General features: G+C 36.0%; 2 protein-coding genes across 4 annotated transcripts; both read right to left on the bottom strand.

The window, feature by feature from the left end:
• Positions 1-4,690: 4,690 nt before the first annotated feature.
• On the bottom strand, positions 4,691-12,316 carry LOC149133087 (uncharacterized). 2 transcript variants are annotated; one of them, XM_089360987.1, is made up of 6 exons: positions 12,178-12,316; positions 11,000-11,093; positions 9,422-9,521; positions 7,840-7,881; positions 6,035-6,098; positions 4,691-4,887 (listed from the first exon to the last, which is right to left on the bottom strand). In XM_089360987.1, the coding sequence occupies exons 1-6, from the start codon at positions 12,228-12,230 to the stop codon at positions 4,773-4,775; spliced, it is 468 nt and encodes a 155-aa protein (XP_089217113.1). In that variant the 5' UTR covers positions 12,231-12,316; the 3' UTR covers positions 4,691-4,772. The 2 variants fall into 2 exon arrangements, with proteins under 2 accessions (XP_089217113.1, XP_089217114.1); XM_089360988.1 differs by lacking the exon at positions 7,840-7,881.
• On the bottom strand, positions 12,274-21,706 carry LOC106880512 (uncharacterized). 2 transcript variants are annotated; one of them, XM_089360985.1, is made up of 6 exons: positions 21,428-21,706; positions 17,714-17,910; positions 16,326-16,413; positions 15,605-15,810; positions 13,635-13,734; positions 12,274-12,410 (listed from the first exon to the last, which is right to left on the bottom strand). In XM_089360985.1, the coding sequence occupies exons 1-5, from the start codon at positions 21,678-21,680 to the stop codon at positions 13,705-13,707; spliced, it is 774 nt and encodes a 257-aa protein (XP_089217111.1). In that variant the 5' UTR covers positions 21,681-21,706; the 3' UTR covers positions 12,274-12,410; positions 13,635-13,704. The 2 variants fall into 2 exon arrangements, with proteins under 2 accessions (XP_089217111.1, XP_089217112.1); XM_089360986.1 differs by lacking the exon at positions 21,428-21,706 and adding an exon at positions 18,988-19,782.
• Positions 21,707-23,609: the final 1,903 nt, after the last annotated feature.

Genomic DNA, 23,609 nt, shown 5'->3' with positions numbered 1-23,609 from the left:
GGATTAAGAATGCTAGCTTTAGTTATTTATGGATTATCCACTCTAGAAAAAAACTCATTACTGGATTATATCTAATCAGATGACAATAGTAGAATTAAAGTAACTATTATTTTTTAATGTTACTCTTTATTTACATTAGCATCTCTTAGTTGCTATTATAATCAATATATACCGTTCATAATCCCAAGTTAATCTTTTGACTCTGAAAATACAAAATACTTTTCACTTAATCACTACAAATTCACTTTATATTTACAGGGTAATTTTCAAGTCTATGAAGGGACCTCTACACAGCAGCCCAACTTGTTAGATATGTCAGCTACATGTCTCTAAAATGACTGCCTTGCATTTAAAAAAACTAAAAGCAAGGACATAAATGATATGGTCCTAGATGTATTCTTATCTAGAAAATAAATTAGAGAAAAAACATGGCTGTGGAAATTCTTTGCTTATAACTGTGTCTCAATTGGGGCTAACATAGGGTTAAACAACAGCAACAATTGGGTAATTTTATTTTAATTGAAAATAAAAGGAAGGATATGAAAATAGTAGAAATTAGTCCAAAATTAGTACCAAAATTTGAAACCATTATTATTATTTTTATTATTAAGTAGTGAGCTGGCAGAATTGTTAGAATGCTGGGCAAAATGTTTAGTAGCATTTTATGTCTTTATGTTCTGAGTTCAAATTCCATCCAGTACCAGGAGAACACTGGGGTTGATGTAATCAACATAGCCCCTTTCCCAAACTCATTGGCCTTGTGCCAAAATTTGAAACCATTATTATAATTATTTTTATTATTTTGGTTTGGCTCAAGTCTGGTCTTATTCCTGGTAGGAATAATGTGCAGGTTACTACGTAGCTTGAGGTGTGTGAGAACGGGCATTTTCATGGAGCAAAATTGGGCCATCTCTATTCACTAGTCTGGGTTGCTTCTTTTTCAAATTCTCATGCATACAATCAATTTCCTGGCAGTAAGATGTTGCTGTTACTGTTTTACCTTGTTGCAAAAATGAATATTGAATAACTCCCTTCACAGATCACCATACAGTGACCACTAACCTTTTAGGATGCAATGGTGGGTTTGGGTAGTGCTGTTGTCAAAGAGTATCCATTTCTCATCACAAGTAATGATTTGATGCAAAAATGGTCTTTTTCCAGCCAAGAAAGCAATAAGGAGCACACTTCGAGGCATCTGTTTTTATTAGTCTCATTCAGTTAATTAATTTAATCCATCATGCCGAATAACTGATTTTGGCCTACCCCTTGGTTTATTTTCAAGGCTTTCATCTCCTGAACAAGAGCTTTGGAACCATCTCTGAACAGTTCTGATGTCAACAAAACCATTACCAAAGGCCCACTTGATATTCCATGGAGCTTCTGCAGCAGAGTGACCCAGTTTGCACTCATATGTATATCTTGTACATTTGTACAGAAAATAGACTCCATCAAATGCCAGTGGGGAAAACTAGTAGTTGATGGCTTCTGTTACCTAGGTGACCAAGTCAGTAGTGGAGGTGGAGGCTCTGAGAGCGTAGCTGCTAGAATAAGAATAGGCTGGGCAAAGTTCAGAGAGCTCCTACTTCTGTTGGTAACAAAAGGCCTCTCCCTCAGAGTGAAAGGCAGATTGTATGATGCCTGTGTGCAAACAGTCATGCTACATGGCAGTGAAACATGGGCTGTAACTGCTGAGGACATGCAAAGGCTTGAAAGAAATGAAGCTAGTATGCTTCGCTGGATGTGCAATGTCAGTGTGCATATGTGACAGAGTGTAAGCATCTTGAAAGAAAAGTTGGGCACAAGAGGCATCAGGTATGGTGTGCAAGAAAGACAACTGCACTGGTATGGTCATGTGATGTGTATGGACAAGGACAAGGACAGTTGCGTGAAGATGTGCCAATCTCTAACTGTGGAGGGAACCTGTAGAAAAAAGGTTCCAGAGCCAGAGAGTGACTCAGAGGAAAACAGTGATGGAACCTTATCCATCATTTTTCCTCTTGTGCTTTTCCTATTGTAGTACAGCCTTCAATCATATCAATCTCAGTGTTTGTTTCAGTCTAATACTTATTTTATAGAGCTCCATTCGTATGACATCTAAGTTCTAATGCTTTCTTTAAATTTTAAATGCATGTAAATATGTAAGTATATACATACTCATAAGAATAATACTTGAATCTGAGTGAAGGATTTAAGTAGCACACACCCTTCTCTAAATCTATCTAATTGATAATCACTGGGATAAAAATTAATCTTCTAGTGTATAAGTCAAACCTAAAGTATTATAAAATTTAATAATCTAAAAATCTATCCAGCCCAACAAATTACTTTTACTTACTTACTTTTGCTAGTATGAAAATTGATAATGAAGGACAAACTAATACAATAACATAGAATCAATTATTTTTTGGTGTGTGTTTTAAACATCTAAATATTCATGTAATAAAAACATTAAGATATTGGTGGTGAGAACAATGCATATATGTATGCATAATATATAAACATACACACATCCATACATACATACACACAATAGACATAGGTATGACTGTGTAGTTAAGAAGCTTGCTTCCAAACCATGTGATCGAGAGTTCAATCTTTCTGTGCAGTACCTCAAGCCTTGTGAGTGGATTTGTTACATAGAAACCGGAAAAAGCTTATCATACACACACACACACACACACACACACACACACACACCTTTTACTTTCTAACTTTTATTATTTCAGTCATTAGACTGCAGCCATGTTAGGCAACCACCTTGAAGAATTGTAGTCGGATGAATTAACTACAGTACTTATTTCTTTTAAAGTTTGCTATTTATTGTATTAGTCTCTTTTTGTTGGACCACTAAGTTACAGGGACATAAGCACGACAACACCAGTTGTCAATCAGTGATGAGAGACAAACGGACACAAAGACAACCACATATAGATCAATCACCATAGTCATCATCATCATCACCATCATCATTTAACATCCATCTTCCATGCTGACATGTATTTGGCATCTTTCAGTTTCCATCTAGTAAATCCACTCCCAAGGTTTTGGTGAGCCCAAGGCTATAGAAGAAGACACTTGCTCAAGGTACCATACTGAAGCCAGAATCATGTGGTTGGGACAAAAACTTCTTCAGGCTAATTTGATGATTTTTTTTTTTTTATATCTCCTTCTTTCAAGAAGAGCTTGATGTATTGGTGATCATTTAATGGCATTGGAAAGCATAAAGAGTAAAGTTGAAGTTGATAAAAAAAATTATCAGACATGGAGCACTGGAAGCCATCTAAATATTGAAAAAGAGTTACTCGTATCATGATAATTCATGTTTGGTATGAAAATACTGACATCATGACTGCTGCTCAATGTTCTGTGAATACCGTGAAGGCTGTAAGCTGTAACATGGACAGCTGCAACAAAGACTATGAAGTCATGGCTTACAGGAAGGGACATAGCAGGTGTTCTGATTGCATCTACTTGCTGAACATCCTGTGTGTGCGTGGACATGTTTTAAGTGGGAACGAAGGGACAAGTCCACCCCCCACCCACCCACACACACACACTTTTCCAGGAATGGAGGACAAACGATCTTTTGTCTCCACTACTTTTTCCCAATTAAAAAAAACAAAGGAAATCCCACTAACATACCATGGATTTATTCTAATAATGATATTGAAATATGTTCTGTTAAAATAACAATTAATTCCTCTACATGTACTGTAATAGGAGTTTATCGACCTCCTGATGCTAGCATCCATGAATTTAATGTGTGTCTATCAAATGTTCTGTCCTCCTGTAATCCACACCATGCTCTCATTGTATCTGGTGATTTTAACATCTTAAATCCTAACACTGGAAATCAATTTATAAATACTTTTTACTCTTCATTTTTTCTGCTCCTCGTCACACTACCTAATCATTCTTCAGCAACTTCCGAATCATGTCTAGATCAAATAGGAGTCCCCCAGGGGTCCATACTGGGCCCATTACTGTTCCTTATCTACATAAATGATATTTGCAATTCTACTAATTTATTGAATTTTCTACATTTCGCTGATGACTTTACTGTTTTTATTAGTCACCATGACCTTCCCTCCCTATTCAATACAATTAATTCAGAACTGGACAAGGTTTATCAATGGCTTATCACTAATTGGCTTACTCTTAATATAAAAATTAAAAAAACCCTGCTGCATGCTTTTCTCCACAAAGTCCAAACAGCTTCTTCCTAATGTCCTCCTCACAGGTAAAGCAATTTTACATGTAACAGCCACAAAATTTCTCGGCATTCATATTGATGAGTCCCTTGGTTTCAAAACACATATAAGCAATTTATTAAAACAAAATACCCATACTCTTGGTATGTTAAATAGAATTTCTTACCTTCGTCCTGAAAATATTAGATTCATTCTTTACTATTCTTTAATATACTCAAAATTCTCTTACTGTGTTGCTGCCAGACTTAAGGAGATTTACTTTTTATATACCTTTATGACTACCTTGCTTGCATGCAAAGGATATATCTTTTTTGTTTGTTTTTTTTTATACAATTATTGACCTTTCTATTTTTTGACCTCCTACCAACTTGCCCAAGCAAGCCAAGCTGCCAAAGTGCTTAATCTGGTTTTTTATGCATTTTCTGAAAAAAATTTTTTGTAATTTTTACTTATTGTAATTGATAAAAAAATATTCAATGTAAATTGGATTAATAAATTTAATAATAATAAATTTTAAAATATATAGCATTAGAGCCTTCCAGTCGAGAGACTGGTATTTCATCAGTAAGTGTCAGCTAACTTGGCATCTTCCATGGGAGTAGAGTCCTCACTTTTACTAATATCTTCAGGTGCTGATGTGTAACTTTCGCTTAAGCTGTTTCTCAGCATCTTGTACCTGCAATAGACAATATATATATATATATATATATATATATATATATATATATATATATATATATATATATATATATATATATACATACATACATATGGGTGAGGGTGAGTTTGTGCGTGTGTACAGAAGAGGCTTCCTCAAATGTCTGGGAAATTCTTAGATGCAGTAGATAACATCAGTTACCTAGGTACCCAAATTAGCAATGAAGGAGGATGTTCTGAAAGCCTACTGGCTAGAATAAGAATAGACTGAGCAAACTTCAGGTAAATACTACCTTTGTTTGTCACAAGGGGCCTCTCCATCACAGTGAAAGGCAGAATGTATGATGTCTGTGTAAGAAGAACTATGCTGCATGGCAGTGAAGCATGGGTTGTGGCTACAAAGGAGATGTGAATGCTTGAAAGGAATGAAGCCAGCATGTTCCACTGGATGGGTAATGTCTGTGTGCATGTATAACTGAGTGTAAGTGATTTGAGAGAAATATTGGATATAAGCGGCAACAGATGTAGTGTGCAAGAGAGGAGACTGCACTGGTATGATCATGTGATGTGTATGGACAAGGACAGATGCATAAAGGAGTACTGATCTGAAGCTGAAGAAGGGATAGACCCAGGAAGATGTGGGGTGGTGACAGGTTGTCCCAGCAAATGAAGTAGAAGGCTTTAAATATGCTCCCAGTAGTGATCAGCAAGGTGTCAGCCTGCTTCCCCAATGTGCCACAAAGGTGTCACACAATTTGCAGGTGATGCAATATTTAAGGTTAGAAGTTCTGTGCAATAGGATGTTGTCTCTTAGGCTCAGTGATGGTTGTAGTATTGTTAATGTAGAGACAGGATTTGCATCATTGGCAAACACATTAATAAGTGCCTGCATGCTTGGGGTTGGCCAATGTGGGGCTTCTTACTGGAAGATTTCTGGGCTGCTCATCTTGGTGCAAGAAAGATAGGCATGGTTCTGGGATCAGAGAATAGAATATGAAAGGGCCACAGTGGTGTTTATCTGCGAAAGGGAGAAGAGACAGGTGGAATGTGCTAGAGAGAGAGCAGAATATGGCCATGCACAAAGATGGTAGGAAAATGGCACACATACACACACACACACAAAGGAAATAAAATGAGAGTAAAAATAAATAATATATAAGTTTTACCTGATACAGAAAGTGACAATGAAGATGATCAACAATAACATGAAGGCTGCAAAGAGGCCAATAACTAAAGAAGAAAAGAATAAGACACTCAGTCAAGCATTATTTTATGTGCGAGGGGGTACCCAAAAGAAACTGGAACTTTGCAATATTATTTTATTCACTTAGTTTTACATGTTTACATTTTTATCACCCTCAAGGTAATTCTCCATTTCAAGCAATGCATCAGTCCAGACGCAATCCTGGAAGTCTTCTAAAGTGAAGCCTTTTAATACCTCTGTCATTTTTTTCTTCACCTCTTCCGCATCTGCAAAATTCTGTAGCACCAGCTTTCATCACCAGTGATGAACTTTGGAAAAAGGTCCAGATCAACTTGCAACTTTTCTTTCAGTTGATGACATTCATTCAGTTGTGACTTCTTTTGATCTTCTCTGAGCAAGTGAGGCACAAATTTTGCTGCAACTCTTTTCATTCCTAATTCCTCACTAAAAATTTGTTGACAGCAGCTCCAGAACACACCAGTTATATCAAAAAGTTTGTCAATTGTTTGGTACCTGTCCTCTAAGATCAGTTCATGAATTTTCAGGGATGTTCTCATTCATTCAAGAGGTTGACAGTCACCGTGAATAAGGTTGCTCTTCAAGTAACAAGTGACCATTCCTAAAGCATGGAAACCACTTGTAAACTTATGTTTTGCTCATGGCAGCGTCCTTGTAAGCTGTTTTAAGCATGACAACAGTTTTGGCTGCCGTTTTCCCCAGTAGAAATCGATGAATAGGAGAGAAGCACTGCAAAACAAAGATGCACCACAGGGCAGTAAGACCTCACTCAATGACACCAGTTGGCAGACTGATGCCTGAGGATCACATCAAGTGACTTGTAGTGACAGAAGCCTGAATTACAATGAATTTGTCCTATAGAGAGTATTTCCGGTTTCTTTTGGGTACCTCATCATATATTTAACTGAAAGCTAAGATATTTAATGTAATAGTCAAAACCAAATTGATCATCATTCAAAATTACTAATGTGATTTAAAAAATTAATTAGTTTTATGATAAATGCTGTCAAAATTGAGAGAGACAATTGCAAGAATAAAATGGACAAAAAAATTGGAAAAATGCCATAGGAAGTCATTGGTAAGCATGGGTGATAACTCTAGATATGTTTTGTTCTTATTAGACCTCTTCATTGCACTATGACACAATACCATGAGAAAATGCACAAACCTTACTTACATTCATTTGGAGGGAAATGAGGAAGTCTCTAAAAAAAGAAGGAGAAAACTGTAAGGCCTTCTCCTATCATTCACTTGTTTTCTATCACAGAATTATTACATGACTTGGAAAATTTTCAATACGATTTTCAAAGTTCATAATGACAAATTTATTTCGCTAAATTCTTCATTATTTTCAAAGTAGATTTGAACAAAGAAGATTTTTTGAATAGAAATATTATAAGATTAGGGTTAAACTCATTCAGACATTCTTGGTACAGTTATTAAACTGTCAATCAAATTTAGACTTGAATTTCAATAAAAGATTCCTTACTGTTATAAAAATCTTGTTTGAGAGGCATTAGCTAATATCCATAGCTAAGACAGCCATGATAGAACGTGACCCAGACATTAAGTGGATACCATTCCAGTGATACTCAGAGAATAATTACAAAATTCACTTGTAGTGCATTGGTTTGTCGGTCCAGGGCTATAGTGAGTTTATCAGATCAGACCATGGTGTTGTGCAGCTGGATTGAACACAATACCATGTGGTTGCAAAATGAAAAATTTACAAACGATAAAAATAATTACCTATTTTCAGATTGTGAGCTGTTTTGTCAGGATGGATTTTCACTAAAAATTTTAAAAAAGTAATAATAAGAAAAAAAGTAAAAATTAAAAAAAAAAAAAACTCTGAAACACTGAAACATTATTATTGACTTGAAAAGACCGATGCTGTTTCTCCATGAACTTGGTGGCACCATTCAATCAAGAAGAAATTCTTGGACAAAAGACATAGCTGATGACAAGATCAAATGATGAATAGATATCATCATCATCAGCACCATCACCACCACCACCATCATCATCATCATTTGGATGTTCCCTTTTTCCATACTTGCATGGGGCAGGTCTCACTCCCATTAAACCTACCTGCAACAAACTTGCAATCACCAGGACAAAAATATAAAACATCATGTGATCTTTATAAGGAAACTATATCAACTTCTACAACTGATTCCTATGAAAGTTTGATTTAATTTTTGTCATTTTTTTTTCCTTTCATTTCATATTTTCTTTCTGTTCCCCATTATAAAGTCCTGCAAACATATAGTCGTTTTCCTTTTATTTTCAATACATATTTACATGTATGTATCTACTTAGCATTATATATATATATATGTGTGTGTGTGTGTGTGTGTGTGTGTGCATATATATATATATATATATATATATATATATATATATATATATATATACACATGAGGGAACCAGACTGCTGGAGTTCTGTGATGGTTTGCAATACCAACTTCAGGAAACCTGCCTGTCACTTTGTCACCTACCGTTCTGGCAGACACACTAGCCAAATCGACTACATCCTCACCAGAAATAGAGAAAGAGGATGGCTTATAAATGCCAAAACCTTCCTTGGTGAAGAATGTACCCCTCAACACTGCTGTGCACGAGAGGACCTGGCAAGCCAAGTGAGACCATAATCCAAGGCCTCTGCCAGGGGAGTAGCCAGCCCACTTATGCATACCTTTCCTTCATTGGACACTAAACTCCACTTGTGAAAACCTGTTGAGGCAAGTGAAATCGAAATCGAACTAAATTCGACAACAGGCACCCATGCCAACGTCTCCTTCATTGGACACTTAACTCAGCTTGCGAAGACCTGTTGGAGCAAGTGAAACCGAAATTATGATGGCACCTGTACCAGTGGAGTGCTAAGAGCACCATCCGAGCGTGATCGTTGCCAGAGCAGCTGTCTGGCTTCCATTTCAGTGGCATGTAAATAGCACCATTTGAGCTTGATTGTTACCAGCGTCGCCTTCCCACTACCCGTGCCAGTGGCACGTGAAAAGACATTCGAGTGAGGTCATTGCTAGTGCCGCTGGACTGGCTCCTGTGCAGGTGGCACATAAAATACACCATTTTGAGTGTGGCCATTGCCAGTACTGCCTGACTGGCCTTCATGCCGGTGGCACATAAAAGCACCCACTACACTCTTGGAGTGGTTGGCATTATATGTGATGTTTGTGTATATGTGATGAAAATATGTGTGTATGTCTATCTCTGTGTGTGCATGTGTGCCTTCATTTTTACTGATGTTGATGTTTGACATTTAAAATTCACAATATTTAAACAAGACATGTTTTCGTATACCACACACCTTTTGTTATTGGAATATATTCTGTCACCAAGTGATTCTCAGTTTTGATTTCTTTTCTTGCTTTGAATTTATACACTGAGTCGTCATTCCTCAAACTCATCTGAAATGATAGATTTGAAATATTATTTACACAAACTCAGCTGATTGAGTATTGATTTTGAGTTCCTTCAGTTCTTTGTTAAGGTGTTGATCTTATTCGTCCTAGCACTCTCTATTTGTCTTTACGTTTTGTAGGGGAGAGACATTAAATTCTTTCCATGCCCCTCCAATAATATTTATATCAGTTCAATATATAGATTCTCCTGTCCAGAAATATCCATCAAACATGTGATTAGCATTTTTGATCCTAATTCACTCTTAACCACTTGTAAACCACTCGTCCGTGAACCGCTTAAAAATGCACCTCATCACTAGGGACACAAACCAGTGGCACAGGATATGACTCGTATCATTGATATCCATTGATTAGAAAGAAAGTTATTACGTTCTGAACATACCTACCCTTTTTTACTCTCTTTTGGCCAAATCTTTCTTTGAACAAGGAGTTAAAACACCAGAGAACTGTAGATGAGCATAAGATTTAAGAGAATGGCTCTCCATGCGACACTAATGGTAGGACATGGATTTAGTAGTGCAGAGCAATAGAGCAGTCAACAATTATACACAGCTGCCACTGCATACAGTGGTAAGATGTAGCACTTAGGGGTACCTATTCACAGTAAGGTGGACTAAACTAGTGAGACTTAAACAGCACTGGAGATGAAGTTTTGATTATTTATGTGAAAAGTGACACTTTGTGAAGGAAGAGTTTACTTTGAAACAAGTAACACCTTCATCATCAATATTATCCTCATTATCCTCATCACCATCTCCACCACCGCAACTGCCACCATCATCATCATCATCATCAGATGGGAGGTTTGGGGGAATAAAGGAGGGAACAGAGAAAAAATTAACAAGGTTGTGAAAAAAAGACAACACAGACTTGAAAGGTAATAGGATGGGTTATTTAGTGGTGGAGGGGAAGGTCTATAAATATTTTCAGAAAAGATTTTCAAGTTGGCTCTACTAGTATTTTGAACCCAGTCATTTTGAAATCTCAAATTCACTAACATAAATTATGCCATTTGCTTCCCTATCATCATTAGATATTTTAAAATGGGTTAATAAAATATTTTTTTACATTATTGACTTTGAAAAGTTCATGCAAAGAATGCAGTTTTAAGCTTGTTATTTCATTATCTTCATACGTCTTCAAATCGAAATGGTCAACACAGTCATATCCATATTCACAGAGATTTTCCCAATGTAAACCTCTAGAGAAAGAAGATGATGTGCCTTGCATAATTTCTACAAAGAAAGTTTGCTCGTGTTTTTCAGGAGAAATAATTCTCAGCTGCCAACGATTGACAGTGAGTAGCCCTGTGTCTAAAGAATCTATAATTTTATAAAAAAGCTCTTTCTTTTAATCATGTTTGACTTAATATTGTCATGTTTCACCTACATGTTAGCAAAAAAAGATATATATATATGTGTGTGTGTGTGTGTGATTGGTTTAGTTGTTCAATAAAATCTTACTTTCCTGTAGTCTGCATGAATATTTAGCCCAGGCTGTCTTGTATTGGTTAGTACAACCATATTCTTCTCCATTAAATACTTTTGTCGGGACAACCTGAAAAATTATGAAACAATACACTTTAAGTTAATTAGTTTATTATATATTTAAATTAATGCAAACACCTACATTGATATAAGGGCAATTCTTGTCATTTTGAACTTCATTTTTATCATCAATATTTCGCCAAAATACTTTTCTCATTTTTATTGCACCATTCATTTTATTTTTGTGAGACAGTGTAATTCTGTTCCATGTTTAATTAAACTTGTACAAGATAATGATTAAAATTTAAACTGTAAAATAATTATTCGTTAAATATGGTCATATGCAATTATATATTTTTCAACACTGTTTGATGTGACTCAGTTATTTATTCTAGCTTGGATAAGCTTAATGTGCATCAGTAAATGTACTATTTATTGTTATCTGAACAGGGCTATGAAAAACGAATATTAGTAACTGATGACAAGCAAGGATGCAGAAATGCATGCATCCTACCACCCGAGAAAATCCTTCATAGCCCAATGGGTTTTCACACATTTTTCTGTGAGAAGAATTTATTCACAGGATTATTTCCATAGTGGAAGGTCTTCCCACATCCAAGTGTACCAAAAAGTGCTTAATATATTTCTCCATAATTATAATTTATTCAATTTTACTTTTAGCAACAAAAATGTACTCCATCCAGTGAGAGAGATATATCATTTAATATATACATGACATAAATTGAAGTTAATATTAGTTTTATGCAGTGAAAACACAATTGTTGCTCAGGCTCAAATAGAAAGCCATGTGCTTTCAAGCAACAGGGTTGGTCATTGTCTGACAAAAACAAGCAAGTACACTACTTAGATCTAAAAGCGATGTGAGAGCTTTCAGCTAAACAAAGCCTGCATCTCTACTGACCTACTAAGTTCAGGATGTGACAATTTCACTAAGTATAAACATCTGATCAAATTACTTTTATTCAACTAGAAAACACCACCCTCTCCATATTAAGAATCCTTGTTCAATTAATGAATGATGGTCATGGCTGGAATGTCTTTCTTTCTTGATCCAATCAAGCAAGCCAAACCAGGACTTTAATAATGACAAAAAAAAAATAGAACAGAAAAAATAAAAGACACAGAATTCTTACTTTGAATAATAGAAAACCTTCAAAAGGGTGATTGAAGTATATATGAGCCACATTTGTTGTTATATTTCCAATATTGGCAAACTCAGCGAACGTGGGCAGATACGCTAACTTTCTTAATATTAGATGATGTAAAGAAGATCTTCTACTGTCATGCACTCCAAGAATTACACTTATTACTATCGTATTTCTTATTAGTCTGGGTAGTGAGGTTAATTCTACTTTCCACATCAAATCTAAAAAAGAAAGAAGAAAATAATATTTTTAAAAAACAGTCAAAAAGATGGTAGAGTAGTTGTGAGACATTAACAAATGAAATGTGCTGAAAGAAAAGAAGAAAAATTGGAATTACTTGACATTTAAGATCCAAGCTATTCCTCAAAGGATGGTGACTGAAATATTTCTTGGAATATTTTTGTTGAAATACAATGTCTTTGTCTCAATTAATTTAGAGAATGACGAAGCATTTATTAAATAACTCTGGAATTTTAATGAAGGGTTTTCCATGTAGACCACTTTAAAACAAAGAATTGATATTAGGGAAGTAGGGGCCATCTTTGGCAGGTTGGCACCAAAATGGTTCAGAAGTAAATGAATGGTAGCTGTTAATATTTGTAATCATATTAAATTCAATGATTTAAATAATGAATAGGAGAAAGAATTATCATTAACAATATTTATTACTAACATTAAACACTTTTGATATATATGTAACAATTTATTGTATGTTTTGTATGTAAATCAAACAAAATGTGAACTTGTAAAAGGTGAGAGCTGCAATATCTCATATAAATAAAATCAGAATTGCCTTTTAATAGTGAGAATAATTTCTTAGAGAGAAAGTGGGTGAGTAAAATTGATATTTAATGAAACAATATTCATCCAAGATCTAAAATTACAAGGTGTCCCAGCTACAATACGAATGGTCTCTACGGAGGGCTTAATTTTAAAGCTTTTGTAAGTCTGCTGAAACTTCATCATCATCATTGTTTGACATCCATTGTCCATGCTGGTAACATGGAAGGCTGCACCAGACTCCAGTCTGATTTGGCATAATTTTCTGCAGCTGGATGCCTTTCCTAATGCTAACCACTCTAAGAGTCTAATGGTTGCTTTTATGTCCCACCGGCATAGGTGCCATTTGCGTGACACCAGTATCTGCCACGACTGTGATTTTACTTAGCTTGATGGTTCTTCTTCTCAAGTACAACAGAATGCCAAAGGTCTTGATCATGGCAGAATGTAGTGTTTAGTTTTAGATCTTTGGTTTGGGAAAATGGATTTGGTGCCAGGAAGATTTATCTGTTGAAAGTAACATCAACAGCATGGAACATTTAGAATTCATCCTGCTCCCTCTCTTTATTATCAATAACATCTGGTAAAAGCCACACAGGCAACAAGACAGAACTATTTCATTGTTTCTTTTAAGATTATATGAGAAATACTTTTTATCAACTTACCATTTACCAATAAACATTCATGGTAATACGTTTCAATAAATGGAGTTTGAAGATGAATACAGGAATATATTTAGGAAGTTTCCATATTCTTCATTTTCATCTAAATTAAAATAACAAAAAACAAACAACAAAATTACATCTCCAGGAATTACATGGGTTTAAACAGGTGTCATATTTGTTCTGGATCCAGTAATTAAACAAATGAGGAATACCTCACTTATCCATCCACTCAACTATCTCTACTTCAACTGAAGTGTTCTTTCAAATATTGATAACTTCAGAAATAGTCATACAAGACCATCTTTACAGGGGATCAGCTGATCACATTCTTTACACATGATTTAAAAAATTTAAAACAACATAAAGGAATTCTATTGGATCCACAGATGATGGCATCAGGGACGGAACCTGGTCTTGTCATCTTAATATATTCAACTTTAAAATGACACGTAAAAGCACCCACTACACTCTCTGAGTGGTTGGCGTTAGGAAGGACATCCAGCTGTAGAAACTCTGCCAAATCAGATTGGAGCCTGGGGTTGCCATCCGGTTTCACCAGTCCTCAGTCAAATCGTCCAACCCATGCTAGCATGGAAAGCGGACGTTAAACGATGATGATGATGATGATGATGAAATCATAAATTCATGTAGAATTGAATGTTGAAATAAAATTAGTGATGGAGTCTGGTAGATATAACCTGTCTACATTTCGGTCTCTTACCTATTCTATCCCCCATTTGTGTCTACATAAGTTGCCTAGACTGCCTCTTGGTATACCATCTCACCTTTCTATCAGTTCTCTATCACTCATCTATTATCCACCCACACTCCACCAGCAGCCTGCCTAACTAACAATAACAGTGAATCTCTCCTCTTCTCTGTACCCTGCTGTCATGGTAGGAACGTTACTGGACCTGTCTACCCTCTTGTCTCTCTCACACTCTCTCCCTTACACTCTTCTATTATGCCTCTGTTATCAAGGGTGGCACTGGAACTATTTGTACTCAATACTGCCTACAACCAGTCTTGTTCTCTCTTTCAATGCAGTCAACATTCCTTCTCTCTTCTCTTTTGTCACCCCTTCTTCACTCCCATCTTTCTGTTTCTGCTATCATACACTTGGCCCCTTCCTCAAACACATCCTAGTTTGCTCCCACCATCACTCTACCTGCTACCCACCCTGTTTGTCACATTGTATTCAGTGGAGAGACACAGCAGAAACTAATGATAGCAGAAGGAAATCTCACTAGTTTTGCTACCATGATAAAATGCACCCAGTGCCCTCTGGAAAGGTGTTAGCAATTGACTAAATATGCACGGGTGAAAAAGACCTTTTAGTATTGTCAAGAAGGTGACAGTCTCCCTAGTACAGGGACCATGCGTGTGTGTGTCTGTGTAAACATTCACATTCTGCCCTGGAGTAAGCCAGAGATGATGATGATGATGATGTTTGCTGTCATTTCCCTATCAGAAAATTGTCCTGTAGCTCTGCACTTTCAAAGACAATCAGAATAACATCTGCCTTTATTGAAAGCCAGGGAAGGGCTAGTGACATGAGAAGCATCTCCTTGATAATATGTATTCATCTAACCCATGCTAGAATAGAAAAAAAGCAGATGTAAAGCAGACAAACAAATACATTCATAGAATAATTGTTTATTAACAATGTTGTGTATATCAGAACAGAATTAAATCTAAACATTAAAGTATGATATTCTCATTTGTCCTTTTTTTTTGTCTATAATCTTGTTTCATCCAAAGTGAGGTTTTAGAATATTTAAATATATAAACAGGCATACGTACAGTAATAATCATTAATACAGTTGGTTATGTTAATAAATGTCTAAGGGGCTTATCAGGAAAAGCTGAGATTAATTACACAAATCTAAAAAACCTGAAAAGCAAGAAATATATTGAGGTTCAGTTAAGCAGGTAGACTCATTGAAAAAATGATAAAGAGTTTTACTTACCCGTATGTCCAGATGAAATTTTCCTCTTGTCAATAAGCTCATTTTTGATGGTGTATTCGCTTCCGTAGGAAGAAAGAATGATATATTTGTTTCTTTAGAATGTGGTTTAAATACTACATTCGCTTTAACATAAGGTTCTAACCCTAAAGAAAACTCATAGTCGCCATACTCCTTATTACGTTTAATTTCAATGCTCCAGGATGTCCCTAGAAAAGTAAGAGACAATAAACATTTGTCATCATCAGGGACAACAAAATTTCAAAATTAATAAACATAAAAGAATCATCGTCTTGCAAGGAGGTTGAATATAAAATCAAATCTTTAGAATACGATTGGAAAACATTTAGTTTTTCTGCTCTTCAACCATAGATTGATTACGTTTCTTTTCATTTGTAATTTATTTAGATTTATTTATTTCTATATCAAACAACAGAAGGAGAGGCTTTAAAAACTTTAAATAGTCACACATGTGAGAAGGTTCCACTAAATGTAGAATAATGTGTCTTTCCTGGTGATTGAAAGGCAACAATAAGATTTGAACTCATAATATTGATCTTTGCAGTTAAGCTCATTAATATTACAGTCCCTATGCTTCCTTGTGCATTTTGTAGGGTGTGGAGGTTGTACTAAAGAAAACAATTCCTTAAGGAATTAAATGAGAAAAAAAAAAACACTAAAAAAAAAACAAACAATAAGGAACAGTTCTGAGGCAAAATCTTACAACTTGTTAATTTCAATTCAGCTGCATTACATGGTGTTTGGCACAGAGCACCATGCACTTCATGAAGATCACGATTTCGGACAATTGCCTAAAATAGAAGAACATCAGTGAAGGATTTTAAAATAATTTCATGATGATGATGATGAAGATGATGATGATGATGATGGTGATGCTGGGAATGATGATGGTGGTGGAGGTGGGAGGGGTGATGATGGTGGTGGTGGTGGTGTTGGAGGTGGTGGTGGTAGTGATGTTGGTGATGGTTGTGTTAATGGTGAGAGTGATGATGACAATAATGATGATGATGACGGTAATGATGATGATAATGACAGTAAAACATTTGTAGTGAACAGCCAGTACAGACTAATGTGGAATAGTGTCCTCACACACACACTCCTCCCACCACCACCACACATATCAAACCAGCTTCTTTCAGTTTCTGCCTCCCAAATCCACTCACAAAATATTGGTCAGCCTAAGGTGCCACATTCAGAGATGAATTGAAAACCATCTGAGCTTACTTTTTAAGCATACACCCATCCCTGTACCTTTACACACACACACACACACACTGGCCCCTCCATACTTGTTATATTAATGTGCAAGTGGCTGAGTACTCCACAGATATGCATACCCTTAACATAGTTATCAGGGAGATTCCGTGTGACACAGAATGTTAGAAGGGTGATCTCTTTCGAATACAGGCACTACTCTTTTTTGCCAGCTGAGAAGACTGGAGCAATGTGAAATAAAGCGTCTTGCTCAAGGACCGAATATAAGAGTAAAATTGCAGTTAGACACTGGAAGTGATATTACCATTATGAATGAAGAAACTTGGAAGTAGATTGGTAAGCTGAAATTAAGTAAATCTACAAAAGTAGCACACAGTGCTATGGGTAAAAGATTGTATTTTGTAGATGAATTTATGTAATGTGACATTTTGTGACCAAATGAAAACAGCAAAAATATATGTGTTAAAAATTTCAGTTAATCTATTTGGCACAGGCTGGATGGAGCTATTCAAAATGTGGAATACACCCAAAAGTGTTTTGAGTTGAAATATAGTTGGTTCAGTCAAAGGTTCAAATGCAGTTGAGGGGTTGAAATGGGAAATAAGTTATTTCCAGATGTTTTCTCGGAGGAACTAAAGTTAGAGCAAATATAATTTATTTATGCCATTCATTGTTCACCATTACCCTAAGGTCTTCTTGAACCCCCCCCCCCCCCAAAAAAAATATTGTGAAATTTAATTGGAACATTTTGCATATAAAACACATTAATTACCTGTTTCAGCTTATTTCTTTTAAAATACCAAAATACCATAATTCTTGATGAAACAGGTGTAATAAAATCTATGTGTGTGTGTGTGTGTGTTTATTTTAATTTACCTTGAGCTCCATAGACGGTTTAACACCAATAACTTGTGGTGTTGATTTGTTATCCAACTCAATTTCAGTTTTGAAGCAGTTCTCCTCGTTTGCACATGTTATGTTTTTACCATTATCCCAGTTCAAAGTAACAAGAATGTGATGATGGTATTCCTCAGTGAGACAAATTTGCACTTCCCATTTTCTGGCCTGGGTATCTGACAAATAATTTGAAAAAAAAAAGAAAAATGTTTATCAATTATTTCTAAAACATCTTTAAAATATTTATACTGTGAATAGTTATTCTATTCTTCTCTTCTCTAGTATTTTATAACCAATTTCAGCCAGAGACTGTGGCTATGCTGGGGCACCACCCTAGTTATTCAAAGAAAACTAGTGTATATCATTAGAATTTCTTTTGGAAAAGCATCAAAATCTGAATAATCATGTCAATTGGAACTCTTCAAACATTGTCTTTCAAGAAAATAAGTTTTTTTTATATATGTTTTGTTTATGAATAAATTTGTTTGTCTACAACAACCACTCTAGTTTCATGACAGAGTGTCGGATGTTAATGCAGTGGAAAGAATTACTTTATCATTATGGCCAGTATTTCTCTGCTATTCTCTTCTACATTTCAATCAGTAAAATCAGAGTAGAAACCAAGACCATAGGCAATTTCTGAAATGGAACATCATCATCATCATCATTTCAATATCCACCTTTTCTGTGCTTGCATGGGTCAGGCGGAATTTGTTGAGGCAGATTTTCTACAACTGGATGTTATTCTTGCCACCAACCCTCGCTTTTTTTCATGAAACTGGTAACAAGGGACACTGCTTTTATGACAGTGATGACTGCAGTACAGCAATTCTGCAATAGCATTAAACTTCTAGCCACCATATTTCTGTTGAAATGCACTGCCATTAATTTTGGAAGTTGTGAAGAATTCATTGAAATAACTTTGTCATTATGAAGCTAATGAGATTTTGATGGAAGCTTTTACTTCACATCATTTTAAAACGGGGAATGTCTATGATTCAACCAGGAGTGACACTATTATGTGGTTTGGGATCAAAAAGATTAAACCAAGTGACAGATAAAGTCAACCACCCAAGAACAGGAACAAAAATGAACTCTACAACAAGCTACCACAGAATCCCCAACTATCCAGTTCCACCTGAGGCTGTTGTACAAGCCCCTAATCCAAGGTACCATACAGTAGAAACTGACCTGAAAACAAACCTCTTCATTATACATAATGATTTCAGAAATAAATAAATAAGAGAACTTACAAAGGAAATGAGGTAAAACAAGGAATAAAATACTCCAATAAGAAAGAACCAGCATGGCAGTAGATGGAACGAATTGGATATTCTTGACAAATGGTAACTTTCCTTTTATTCTTGAAATCTTTTGTAAACAATCAGTGTTGATTAGACTTTTCTAAATGTTTGTAGACGGGAGTATTTCTTTACTTTCTTCTGTTTAAATGTATTTACAAACTGCTGGAAGGCTGCACTAGGTTCCAGTCTGATTTCTACATCTGGATGCCCTTCCTAATGCCAACCACTCCAACAGTGTAATGGGTGCTTTCACATGCCACTAGCATGTGAACATCAATTGAAAATCTCCACAAAAAATACTGATATCAACAGGTTCTACCTAAGAGATAAAGGAGATAGGGACTTGAGGTCAGTGTAGACAAAAACCCTAACCCTAAACACCGTGTGTGCGTATTCTTTACCTTCGACAAATTTTCAAAACTTTTTTTCATGAAAAGATGTCCTTCATGTAAATATTTTTCAAAGGCTGTGGTGAAATGAAAAATAAGTAGTTTCAATTTTTTTGGTCTTCCTGATCCAAAGCTCCGCTTTTTCGAAACTTCTCCCTAAAATTTCTCCACCAATTCCTTTATGCTGTTTGAATGGTATTTGCATAAAATTTTACTAAAAGATATCCATTTTCCTGAAGGTTATGAGGGTAAAAATTTGGATCGTGTGTATTCTCCGAACCCCTCTCCGCAGACCTCCCGGAAAAATCTTTCCCATAAATCCCTATATATTCTGACTTTGCAGCACCTAAGCGGTATTTGTTGAAAATTTTGATAAAAAGTACCCATTTTTCTGGAGGTTATGAAGTAACAAAATAGGTGGGGTGCATATCTGTAGATATACCCTCTCTCTCTCTCTCTCTCTCTCTATATATATATATATATATATAAACAATTGCAGCGTGGAAGGTGTTTATACGCCATTTAAAATAACACACAAAATCCGTTAGATTCACTTAATGTTGAAGTGAATCTAACGGATTTTGTGTGTTATTTTAAATGGCTTATAAACACCTTCCACGCTGCAATTGTTTTCGTTCCAGCACACGATCTCAGATCAGGTCACTTGCTATGCAAGTACATCTCCGTAATATATATATATATATATATATATATATATATATATATATATATATATATATATAGATAGATAGATAGATAGAGAGAGAGAGAGAAAGATTTATTACGAAGATGTACTTGCATAGCAAGTGACTTGACCTGAGATTGTGTGCTGAAACAGAAGCAATTGCAGCTTGGAAGATGTTTGAAAGCCATTAAAGAACACACAAAAGCCGTTAAATTCACTTCAACATTTAAACTTAATTTGAGTCAAAATATTTTCGTTTGTTTGAAACCACGACCTGCTGCGTCTGAGAAAGTAACAGCTAATTCGGATCTAGTTCAAAACGGGGGCACCAGTTTTCATTTATGTTTTATGTAGTGTTTTTGGTACCTAAAGACTTTCAAACTTCGTATATTTATCTATTTTGTGTTATAGAACAGAAAAAAAAATTTGTATTCGGAGTTATTTCATGTAAAAGTGTTTCGTTAAGAAAATACTGGTGCCCCCGTTTTGAACTAGATCCTTAGCGGATATATATGCGTGTGTGTGTGTGTGCATATTTGTGCATGTACGTATGTATATGTGTACATGTGTATGTATGTATGTATGTGAGTGTTTAGGAACGTAAGTGTGTTGACTTATCTGCGTGTGTATATGTAAACTTATGTTTATGTACTGATATGTTCAAGTTGTGTATATAACTGTTAGTCAATCGAAGGTGCAATGTCTTACACACATGCAAATATAAACCTACCTATACACATGCACACACACACACACACCATCCTAGAGTATACACACGTTTATCCATCTATACATGTCTATTTTCACATACGTTTAAACACAATTACACACATACATACGTACGTATATGCATGTACACATATGCTCACATACATACACAGACGCATATATATCATGAATTAACTGCTACTTTGTCAGTTGCAGCTCCAAGTTCAATCAATGAACAGGTCGCAGTTTCAAAGCGACGAAAATATTTTGACACCAATTCAATTTAAATGTTAAAGTGAAACTAACGGTTTTTGTGTGTTCTTAAATGGCTTACAAACATCTTCCACATCTCTTTTGGGATTACCGTTGTCTTTTGAACTATTATACAACTTTTGCTATTTTCCGGGTCTTCTGGACACATTGCCTGCTTAGGCAGGTTCGTTTTTTTTTTTTTTGCGAATTCTCCCTGTATAAAATTTTTTACACAATCAGTACAACATGGAAGTTGACGTCTCCCAACATGTAATTCCAGACTTCTTGGAGGAATTGTGCAAACAAATGTTATCCTCCCTCCCATTTTGCCAAACGAAGGAAGAGAAAAACATACCAGAGAATGGTAAAACCGACCTCCGAATTGAAACACAGAATGATAATGGAAAAATGAAGTAGGCGTCCGTGGCCGGCGTCACTAGAGAAACTGCAATTCGGCCAGGGCGAGCTCGAAAAATATAAAAGCTTATTGCAGAGGGATGGAGCGAACATGAAGCTGACTCCCCCAGAAGAATTGATATACAACACAAAACGCAAAACAATAGTTTACAGAACTCTGTCCCTGGTAACAAAAAAGATAGAGATGGCATCTAAGGATACCATCGAAAAGTGCCTACTACCGATTTGGCACGACATAAAATACGTAAATAGAGTTTAGTAGAAAGTGGGTTATACATGCTTTTAGATTGTATACCTGACTTTCTACTATAAAATTAAAGAAATTGACGGAACGCTGAACTCCAGACTAAACAACTTAAACAACATTTATTTACTTGGTAAAACATACATATCTTTAGTTATACATCTTTAGAGGTGAGAATAACGAGCTGTCGAGTATAAGACCGAAAGCTGTAGGGACAGCTTTTAAACACACGTCCATGCTCAATCGCTGGCCAGCGTGAAAGAGAATGAATTGTGCAGGAAACGCTTGCTTGTTTTATTCTACGCATGCGCAGGCGTTACTACAGAGCTCCCTCGCCAGAGCGGAAACGCACGATAAATAAAATCTGTTAGAACGCCTGAGACAGGATGGCCACTGAAAAACCACCCACAAGATGTGGTACAAACACACAAAGAAAATTCAAAGAAATTAAATGTACACTTGTGAAATACATGCATGCAACGTATAAATGAAATGACAATGACAAAACAACCGTGATGACAACTGTCCAGGAATACTGGAATCACGCGATGTAAAAGTCTTGAGTGTTTGTCTTCCCTGAAAGGAAAGAAAATGTATGAGTGCACAAGTGTGTGTGTGAGAAAAAATACAGAACATGCAATGTATAAATTAAATGACAATGATAAAACAACCGTGATGACAACTGTCCAGGAAACTGGAATCACGAGAGGTAAAAGTCTGAGAGTTTGTTTTCCCTGAAAGGAAAGAAAATCTATGAGTGCACAAGTGTGTGTGTGAGAAAAAACACAGAACAAGTGAAAGTGTCTGTAGTATAGACTGCGAAAAATCCCAAAACACCGAGATAGAGTACATTGATGAAAACGTCGGCGCAGGAACTGCTCTAGCTGTGTTCTGTATGTGTGGTGGTAATGATTCAATTGAAACTTGGCGACGTCGGGGGGAAAGCTTGTAATTGATAGTAGTAATTGTTGTCGTCACGGTGGTAATCTTGGTTGGCGCACGACGCTGGTGGCGAAAAGACTGTTTGGTGATGAGTGTTTGAAGAGGTACGCTTTTACAGAACGATCGACAGACACAATTTCTGTACGACCATTAGCGAAAACCTCGAAGAAAAATTTTCTTAACCCAAGATGAAAGAACGACCGTGCGAAATAAATGACAAGAGTTATTGTGTGGCATAAAAGATGTATGTGTAATGTGAGAGTGTGAAATGCGACATATACAAACATAAAAAGCAGGCCGTAAATCCTGTCTGTTTTTCGTGAGTGGAAAAAATCCACTCTAACAGAGACGAGAATAAAAACCGCGCTTGTTGAGTCGTGTTGACTATGTTTGGAGATGTTGGTAATGTGTAGTTCAGTCTCCATGGCCGTATTTGTTCTTTAGTTGAGGTTCACCAGTTATAAGTTGGTAATCCGTAGTTCATGCTGCGTTTTTTCTTCGTCGGGGGTCACCACTTTAGTAGAAAGTGGGTTATACATCTTTAGATTGTATACCTGACTTTCTACTATAAAATTAAAGAAATTGACGGAACGCTGAACTCCAGACTAAACAACTTAAACAACATTTATTTACTTGGTAAAACATACATATCTTTAGTTATACATCTTTAGAGGTGAGAATAACGAGCTGTCGAGTATAAGACCGAAAGCTGTAGGGACAGCTTTTAAACACACGTCCATGCTCAATCGCTGGCCAGCGTGAAAGAGAATGAATTGAGCGGGAACCGCTTGCTTGTTTTATTCTACGCATGCGCAGGCGTTACTACAAGAGGAGGGTACTTCGACTCAGTCGAGATGAGATTCGTTTCCGAAGAGGAACCAAAGGAACACTCTACGTCTCCCTTAAAGTTGACAGATCTGATGTTACTGCCGAC

This window comes from Octopus bimaculoides, chromosome 12 (assembly GCF_046866305.1).
Source record: "Octopus bimaculoides isolate indiv1 chromosome 12, ASM4686630v1, whole genome shotgun sequence".
Lineage (NCBI taxonomy): Eukaryota > Metazoa > Mollusca > Cephalopoda > Octopoda > Octopodidae > Octopus > Octopus bimaculoides.
This window is presented reverse-complemented; position numbering and strand designations above follow the sequence as displayed.